Source organism: Rhipicephalus sanguineus, unplaced genomic scaffold (assembly GCF_013339695.2).
Source record: "Rhipicephalus sanguineus isolate Rsan-2018 unplaced genomic scaffold, BIME_Rsan_1.4 Seq6, whole genome shotgun sequence".
NCBI classification, from domain to species: Eukaryota; Metazoa; Arthropoda; class Arachnida; order Ixodida; family Ixodidae; genus Rhipicephalus; species Rhipicephalus sanguineus.
Window position 1 is genome coordinate 1 of NW_023615595.1, and position 9,902 is coordinate 9,902.

The 9,902-nt window shown below is 47.9% G+C and overlaps 1 protein-coding gene across 1 annotated transcript; it reads right to left on the bottom strand.

Moving 5' to 3' along the window:
- Positions 1-7,024: 7,024 nt before the first annotated feature.
- Positions 7,025-9,673, bottom strand: LOC119377877 (uncharacterized). The gene is made up of 2 exons (XM_037647174.1): positions 9,497-9,673; positions 7,025-7,246 (listed from the first exon to the last, which is right to left on the bottom strand). Exons 1-2 carry the CDS (start codon positions 9,671-9,673, stop codon positions 7,025-7,027), a joined length of 399 nt encoding a protein of 132 aa, XP_037503102.1.
- Positions 9,674-9,902: the final 229 nt, after the last annotated feature.

Sequence of the window (9,902 nt, forward strand, 5' to 3'; positions counted from 1 at the left end):
TATGATATTGATCAAGACAAAGAGCTGGTGAAGAATACGAGAGCTTTATTCATTGCTTTTAATCGGTCATTCATCACAGAATAATGATCATTCAAAGCGTGTCTAGCAGAATATCAGAACCGGTGCAAAAAAAGGGAAACAAATAGTAGAAGAAAGTCGTATAGGGACGGATAAGCGACGACAGCAGGAGTCATATAACCCAGCATGTTCTCCTTTGCTTGAGTGGTCAGGTACTTTTGTGATTTGAAGAGAATAATGCTATGAAATAGTACATACCTTATTTTAGATGCGAAGTATCTTATGGCGCAGTTCAATCCGGTGGTGCTTTGCGGCGTGACCACCCTTACTGCGCATACCCTCTCCACACACCTCCTCTCCACTCCCCGTCACTATTCCTCCTGTCCTCTTCCCCTCTCCCCTCCCCCACTCCCATACCGCTCTCCACTTCCCCTCCCCTTTTCCACTCTTCCTCTGAAACGCGGGCTAGACATGCCGAAATTCTCTCCTGCGCAACGCCGCGATGAGCACCAGCGCATGCGCGTCCCCTCCCCCTCTCTCTCGTCTCCTACGCTGCCCCCCTCTCGCACGCCTGTTGACCGCGTTCCCCGCTTGCCCTGTGAGAATTAGCGGCCAGGCTAGAGGGAAGAGAAGACGCGCGTAGCGTTCCTCTTCGCGTTCCACGACGCGAGGGCGGTAGCAGGCCCAACGAACGCCAACGGAAGGCGATCGTGCAAGCGCTCCGCCTTCGCATCGCCTCATGGTCCCCTTTAGCGGGAAATGTTTGTTTCCTCAATAAATTAGTGCAATTCCGTTTTCCATGGCATGAAAATAACAGATTTGGAATTTACCGCCAATCTTAAAAGTCGTTATTTTAAGTATTCCTACAACATTCAACGCTGGGAGTCTACGTTGCTCATCTTGGACCTGTAGCACCAACTCTGGGCCGTACAGCGAACCGAGGAAGCCGCTAAGGGCCAGCCATGGGCCAGCAACCCTTGGCCGAAGCCTAGTCGGGATCCAGGCCCATACAACCAATTCGCAGAACAATCAATGGAGTTAATTGATCTGATCTGATTCAACGCGAAACTTGCTGTCATTCATCAGCATTGAGTGTGGATAGTGATTAGGTTTCTGTGCAATTTTCTGAAAGCGTCATTGAAGCTTTGTCCGTATATTCACATTACAAGTGAAATCTGTGCATACTTGGTGTAGCGCCTGCCTATTTTCATTGAAATGACGTATATGAGAACTTGGTATCATTATGGCGACACCAACTACTCCTTCTCGCTTAGCAAATGAAATATAGAAAACACACAAATATAGAAATGGTGCAATATATGTCTCTCGGAACATCAAATGGGGAAGCAGAACCCAATCGGACAGTACGTGAGTCACAAAGATTCAAGCAAGAGTCCAGGTTAATATAACGATTTCACAGGTACACATGTAAGGTCAACTGTTTATTATGGCTTGACATACAAAGGTAAACACACAAAGAACCACCACAAGTTAACGCAAAGCACACGATCATAGCTTGACACAGTTTTGAACACATAACATTCATGTCACTCATGTGGCTTTCAGAATATGCTGAAGGTTAATATTTCCAAAAACTATTTATTTCTTCGGGAAACTTGTTCAAGGCAACCAGCGCTTTTTTTCTGAATGCCCTGTTGTTGGCCATGCGCAGAGTATTTTCTTCAGTGTGACTGGACTTCTATATAAATGTGACATGTTTGCTCGTAATATATTTCGTGCTGAGTCTTATTTTGAGGAATCGAGGGCTAGATACTGCACATCCTTATGTGAGTGGCCCCAATAACTAGACGCATGCTTGTGGACTAGACGCACGCTTTGCCATTTATAAGGAGTGTCGCGTAAATGCTGTTCCCCGTCGCCGGCGGTGCGCAAATGTCCCAGATCTTGTATTTTTACTGAGATCTGGCGGAATTAACAGTTTTATACGAGGGTGACCGGGGTGTAGTTAGGGGGGGGGTTATGTTGTTTCAGCCCCCCCCCCCTCGTAATCTTGTCGCACTGTCATATAGGACGAAACGAAAATCGTTCTGGAAATCATCCCGAAACTCGTCCTGGATTTTTTGCAAGATTCCATTTCGCAGTTAAAAAGACACTTCGGTGCGAACATTGCTGACCCCTGGCGGCCCTGTATGTGGCTGCGCAGCGCATCATACCATGCGAAATGCCCTACAATCGGAGGCGTAGTGCGATGAATTGCCATTTTGTGACGCAGGGTCACGTTGATGAACGGGCTCCGTTCTCCCACGCTAAGACGTGCTACCGCGAGGGAGTAACTATTGTTGATCAGCTGGACGCTTGGGATTAAGCTATAGAGACGGTATTATCAATACACCGTCGTGGCGGGGTCGTCTTGAACACGAAAGAATTATACCTTGGTAGGAGAAAGCCCAAATGGGGGGTGGTCATCTCTGACGGCTTATCGCTGACATTTCGTTCTCTTGCACCTGCACGGGCAGCGGAAAGTCGTCTTGGACAGAGACGACCATCTTTTTATCTAAAATGATGAAATCCCCTGTGACGCGCGGGCTGGGAACAAGGACCCATGAGGAAATCGCAGCCGCAGGAGGCATACGACATCTCTGTAGACGACGGAGACGTGAGGAACTAAGCAGTCGCTCTCGTCTCTGATCAAAAGGGGCCCGGGAAATATATTTTTGGGCGCAGTTAAGAGACTACGAAGTGCGCGTGATTGGATTCATATTGAGCGCCATACTTCCCCAGGTACAGAATTTTAGGAGGTGAAAAAGGCATTTAACAGCAGGACATCGTTCTGCTAAGCGGTCCAGTCTAGTCCACCGTGGCATAGCAGCGAAACAGAGAAAAAGTTGCGTCCGCCAGTAGCGCCAGAACACACAGCCTAGTAGAAGCAGCCATATCTGTCCCAGGCAGCGTATTTTTTGAGGGTTCACGGATAGTTACAGCAACGTAAAAGAGATTATAGTCACACTTTTCCTTGAGAATGTGCACGAAAGAGAGACAATTGAGCACGTCGATAGGGCTCTTCCAGTTGGCTTGCACTGCCTGCATTAGTTCTGAAAAGTGCCGCAGCGGTGCCAAGCGGTGCTGTGAGCGTACAGCACCGATTCCGCAACTGCACGTGCAGCCTCGACACTACCGCGAGGCGTTTATAGCGAAAAAAGAAGATGCAAGTGCAGGCCGTGGTTACAGAACTATGCAGACCGCATAGGCTATACTGCCGATGCGGTCTGTATAGGTGGTGTTGTTTACCGAAACACTGCCGCGATGGCAGTCTTCATAGCTGCTATATGGAACTGCTCCACTCCGACAGCAACGAAGATTCCGGCAACGGCGACCGTTACAGGGACTCCAAGGAGCAGTTGACGGTGTATGTGTTTTGATCGCCTGCACGTTGGTATCTGAAGACGCCAATAGTGTTCGCGGGTACGAGAACGTCGGCAGGTTCTATGACCGTGATTTCAAGAGCCGCTTCAGGCTATCCAGAGGAGTGGTTCTCAACCATAGATGTTTCAGGATCCCTTGCGGACCTGTGGAAGTGATGAGGGAGCCCTTGCAGTGAGAGAAAAAGGGGGGGGGGGGGGCATACATTAACACAGCATGCATCGTGAAATAGGTGGATTCGATTTGTACCTCGCGAAGAATGGTCAAACAAAGGACCACGCCAATTCGATCTTAACTGTTTGCCAATAAGTTATGCGGTCTGCAGCCACATTCAACCTGTTCCTAGCTACGTTAGCGCTTGACATATGCAAGCCAAGAAAAATTGCTCGCGAGCATATGTCGTAGCAAACTGCAACAAAACTTTACAGCCATCTCATGGAGAAGGGGAAACACAAGCAAGCTTTGCCGCTATGCAAAATTGTTATGCGGCGCATAAGTGTGCATCCAAAAAACGCCTTTTGTTGTTTTTTTCTTTCGCGCATGGGTTTCGCGGACCACCGGAAATGGCTTCGCGGACCTCATTTCAGAACCACTGATCTAGAGAGACGTTTTAGTCGTTCATTTTGTAAATTCCGCTGATTTCGGCCTTCTATGAAAGTGCGTCCGTGGCCACACAACAAGAAAAAAAGCAAAAATGTTTGGGGTCCCTTGACCGATGCTAAGGTAACTTAAAGGGACTGTCTACCGTCCTTCATCACTTTTCTGTTTTGTACCGCAATAGAAAGCATACCGTCTGAAGTGTCCAACCTTGCAGCGGTTTCTCTGGAAAGTGAGTAGAAGTTTTTAAAACACAATTTTTCGATCTGCGTTCGGTCTTCTTCCATTGGCGTGAAACATGCCCGCAACACTGGTTGGTGGACGCGATGACGATTGTGTGCCGGTAAGAATTAAAACCGAAAGCACTTGTGATTTCTGTAGGGATGCTTTATTTTCGCTGAACACTTTTGTAATGAATGTAACAGTCGTTTTCAGCGCGCTAGCGGTTAAATTAAGCCTTATTATACGATTACAGAACACTTGTTTTGCTGTAATCGCAGTCTATGCGTTTATTTTAGCACTGCTGCCGCTATCCAAGCTAAGTCGATCCATCAACAAGAGACAATAAATGCGCGCCTTCACAGCGCGGCACATGTGAGACATCTTAATAACATTACAGCGGCACAGTACGACCAGCGCGAAGAGCCGCATGGCATATCGCATGAGTTGAAGCAGACGAAATGTAAGACGGCGCCGCAAGCAGCGCCACCGGGCGCTTTTTTGTATGCTTGAGAAAAAAAACAGCAAATGATTGCTCTCTGACGCAACCGAAAGGTGCCTCAAGCGCGTAAAATACAATTTCAAGTTATACATGTTTGTTTTTAAGCGAAATGAGTCTACCTGCAAGGATTTCTTGTCATACCAGTAGATTGAGCCACATCGCCGTTGGGTGACGCTAGGGGTCATTGTTTCACGATTTTCACTATCAAATTAAAAATACAATTCCTTTTTTATGGGGCAAATGCATGCTCGTTGCCACCGATGTGACGAATGATCTTCTAATTTTCACCACAATCAGAACAAATTTTCTGAGCGGTAGACAGTCCCTTTAAAACAAAAAATTCAGTTATCCATGAAAGCGTACGCTAGCTTTGTCTTCAAAGCCTTTTACTGACAGCACGACTTTTCTTCACGCTATTCTACAGAACGAATGTGACAATTCTTGGAAACCATTAAGACACATACGCAAGCCCGCATGGTGAATACATTTTTTAACTGCACAGTTTTTTTTAAGACTTCCTTTGGCATCGGCTTCACGCTTTCGCAAGGACGTTATAGTATTTGGGATTTAACATCCCAAAACCATGATATGAGGGACGCCGTAGCGGAGGGCTCCGGAAATTCCGACCACCTGGTGTTTCCTTAATGTGCACTGACATCTCACAGTACACTGGCCTCAAGCATTTCCCTCCATCGAAATACGACCGACATGGCAGGTATCGAGCCCGCGACCTTCGGGTCAGCAGCCGAGCACCGTAACCGCTACACGACCGCGGCGGGCTTTTGCAAAGACAAAGTGACAACGCAGCTCGCGCATCGAGCAAGATCTTTATTACTTAGCTTCATTGTACCATTCTCATTGCCGTCAAATACCGTGAATTTTTCTGCTGATGAGATACGTAAAAAAACATGGCTGATCCCTCCATCATATGAATAGGAATAACACGAAAGTGAAACGTGTCGTCAGAGAAGTAGTGCTTATTGTGTAGTGATATATGAGAGCTTGAACAATGTCTATTCTTGTTTAGCCCCGTTTCACGTGTATGCACCTACGTTGACACTTAGTGGCACATCTCCATCGCGACGACTAACGCCCATGGTCATGATTTAAACGCCTGTGATAGCTGAAGTATTTAACATACACCTGGGCACAGCGTATCGTGAATCCCGCGCAAAGGTGACATGAACAAGCACATTATAAACAGTGGTACTTAACATGCACTTGAAAGCGTCGTCAATTAAGCAGAGAAACACGACGGTGTGCGCTGCCGTGTAAGAGGGCAACCTACGTCTATGCTCATGCACACACTACCACACTGTGCTTCAGCAACACGGGAGGCAGAGGTTTGTAGTTCGAGCCGCGAACGTACGCAAGCGTTCCACGTCCCGCTGGCCTCTGTCTCGCTCGACCAGGGCACGATTTTTGACCGTCGACATTGTTGCCATTCTGCAGCGCTTACAGGAGCAGTTTTATTAGTCGGTGCTATCGCACTCGAATCAGTCGGCGGCGAAATAACTTGAAAGAACGTGAGCTTTGGCATGCTGGTAATCCATCTTAACACCTATAGCGCACCGAAGGGCAGGGACACAAGAGAAACGACGTGGACGTAGCGCTGCGTCCACGTTGTTTCTCTTGTGTCCCTGTCCCTTCGGTGCGCTATAGGTGTTAAGAAGGCGAAACAACGTTGGTGTATGTGGAAGCAGCGCTACTCCGACACTGAGCCGTCACACGCTAACACGAAGCGAAAGGCAAAGAACGTAACTGTGTCTAGGGCGACCCTTTGATTCTAGGGCGGCCAGAGTTTTTGGCTGGTATCGAGGCACTTTAACCATGGCCTCCGGGATTGCGCGCCGGCGCGCAATCTCTGAGGCGATGCTTTAACAGCGTAGTCCTGGAACACGGGTGTCGCTTGGTCGAATCGCGGAGCACGTCGATGCGTCCCGACGTGCGCTCATCGAAGTGCTGGTCGCGTTCGATGCATCGCCACAGTGCTATAGATTTTAAACTCGTTAATCGGCCACGCATTAGCCTTAAGACATCCATTTATGTGTAGAATTGCAATGTTTCAGAGCACATTCCACGTTTTTCCGGCAATGATTTGTAACGAGAACGAATACGGTGTGCGACGACTATTACGAATGCAAAAATTCACTGACACTGAGCCAAGTACGCTTCTTTATTTACAGCTTGAAACAATGGTAGTCAAGTCACAAGGTTCCTTTCTCTCCATAGCCAGCCTTTTGACCGTTTCTGTTTCATAATGAAAGCGTGGCGGGCGCAAAGGGGTGCGTACTATGCTCAGCTTTGCTACCACCACCCGTGGCCTCCGTAGCCGCCTCCGCCGCCACCTCCACCCCCTCCGCCACCGCCGTAGCCTCCGTGGTGTTTGTGAATCACGATGACGTGGCCGTATCCATGACCACCTCCTCCACCTCCGCCGCCACCGCCACCGCCACCATAGCCTCCGTAATGGTGACCGGCGTCCACAGTAACCACAGCAAATACAGCTGTTAGCACCAGCAGGCAAACCTGTTTTTAAGGGATGCATCAAAGTGGAAGGTGTTTTCAGATAAGTGCTCGGAAACCTCTGCGAAGCTAGCTGGCAGTAGTGAATCATAATCTTCTGTAATGATGCCATTTTATCAATCACATTTTGAGCGAACCATGAACCATCACATGAGAGGGCAATTTCAGACTGAAGTGCTTGTATTTAATCTAGGAAACTATTGAAAACTGATGGGATCCTCACAATGCAACCAAACACCACCCGTGATTACCTTCAATGTGGCCGGTTTCTGTATATGACGAACGTTGTAGGTTCGAGCGCATATTCATGAAATCATTGCAGTTGAGGAGGAATTTCGACGGTCTCTCGAATATTCATTCGTTAAACGACTCCGTGTCTCAGTAGTTAGCATCCTTTACAAACCACGACATTTGAACAGTTAAGGCGCCATAGGGTATGGACTTTACAAAACCTTTCCAATTCGTCGATATGTGCTGCAAGCCATCGAAACCTATCGAAATGTCAGCCAGCTTGCCAGAGACACCTACTCCTGTTCATTCAACCTAATTTCCACCCGTTACTTTGAACTATGCTAAGCCGAAATAACTGAAGGTAATTTTGGTTCCTCCTTCTCTATTTTGCACAATAAAATCACATTCAATGTAGAATACGCTAGAAATTCAGGATAAATGCGTTCACGCGTATTATAGTAGTCTTCATCATGGGCATCATTTTATGCCACAGGACGGAGGTCTTTCCGATCCGTCTCGAAATAATCCTCGTCTTGCTTTAGTTCCGGTAATGGAATTAGATTATTACTTCCGCCACAACTCTTACTGCATTACATGGCCTAGGCTGCATTGATAACTCCAACATTCTGCTTTACAATCTGAGAGGTCAGGTTGTTCCCAACGTAGGCATTTCGTTACTAAGTTCAATACGCACCACTGCCTTCATCCTGATCTGATGGTCTCGGAGTTCCTGCTTGCTTGTTGTTGAAAGAAACAGTTCGTTGCTGGATAGGGCGGTGTGCGCTTCTTATATACCCCGTCGCTACACTTGACATACATAACTAAACCAGTCCATATCTAACTCATGAAGAAAAATAAAATTGTCCTTAACAACTGCCGCGCTTTCTAGAAGTCCGCCTCCGCTTCTACGGGAATTCACACATGCGGAACGACTTCCCCGCCTCCTCAGCGAATTATGGCAATTAGGCGTGTGCCCTCCAGCGTTGACACGCGAAATACAGGAGACCGAATCCGTCTCCGCGCTAGGTTGCACATTGCCCAAAGATCTGTGCTCTTGGCAGTTTCTCGCGGTTACATAGCAGTGTCGCAATGAAATATGCCACCCGCTGTACCTCATGAATTCAACGACGCATAGTCTTCCGATGTGCCCTGGTTAGATATTGTCACGTGGTCGTGACGTTGAAGAAGGTAGCAGTCGGCGTGTTGGAGACGAAACACATTATTCGGGCGAAGCTGTGCCCAGGAAATGAAAAAGCAAAGAACAGACAATACACACTGTACCCTGACAGCGGCGAACAGAGCGTCGGCCGTCGTTCTGATTGGCGGTAAGCCGTGTCGGCACTTATACATGCGGCATCGAACATTTGATCCTTATGGCCGGTGGCCGCGTTAGTTCTAGAATGAACTCAACTGTTCGGTCTTGGGCGCTCAAGCCTATCAGAAGATTCTGAAATGATCTGGAAGCTTCCCAGGCATTCCGGCGCCGTTTGCGCAAGGCAGTGGTTATAGGTGTAACATACCAGTTGCATAAAAATAACAAAAGGAGCGCGCGTGTCAATATGATGGTTTTATGCTTCTAGAGCCACTGCATTATTTCGCATGGTGGTACGGTAGATACGCTGAAGTGATTTTATTTCTAAACATGCAATACGAAACTGCTGTCTGCCAGCATAGCCACAACGTGGTCCCACACTTTTTTGTTTCTTAACGCCAAAATATAAATAAAATTTCAGTTTTAGCTTTTGTAAAGTCACAATTGGACTCTTCTGTGAAATGATGTTGATCAAGACAAAACGCTGGTGAATACAACGAGAGCTTCGCGTATTCCAATTTTTGGTCATTGCAAGAGAATAACGATTGCTGAAAGAGTATTCAGCAAAACATATCAGAACCAGCGCAAAAAGAAGGAAAAAGAAAACAAGAACAGAGCCGCATACAGACGGAGAAGCGATGACGACGGGAGACCTATAATTAAGGATGTTCTCCCTTGTCGGATACAACTTTAGAAGTTTGCGGCATTGCCTCCTCAAGGGCGGATGCACCCAAGCCTGCACCAATGATCGCGCACTCCGGACTGACGTCGTAAGCTGGACGGCCGGTCGCTCCGCCTACGGAGTACATCGCCGCGTGCATGAGCGTCAGTCGCGGAGGCGATCGGCTGCCACGCTTCGCTCGCCTGGGCGGGGCTTCCTCGGACATTCCGACTATAGTGGAGACGACGCACACCGGCCGATACCTTCAATACGATTCGTCCCATCCCTCCACCCACAAGGCCTCCGTTGTGTCCACATTACTTCAGAGAGCCAAAAAGATATGTTCCACTGACACGGAACGCCGGAAAGAAGAGGCCCGCGTAATTGCGGACCTCAGAAAAAACGGTTATCCCAGAAATTTCATTCGATCCGTCGCCCGCCACGCAGAGAAAAAG

Excerpts from the sequence above, each read along its gene's own strand:
- LOC119377877 (XM_037647174.1), bottom strand. The coding sequence starts at position 9,673 with ATGTCCGAGGAAGCCCCGCCCAGGCGAGCGAAGCGTGGCAGCCGATCG. Across the intron at positions 7,247-9,496 it reads GTGCATCCGCCCTTGAGGAG|GTTTGCCTGCTGGTGCTAAC; the intron begins GCAATGCCGCAA and ends CCTTAAAAACAG.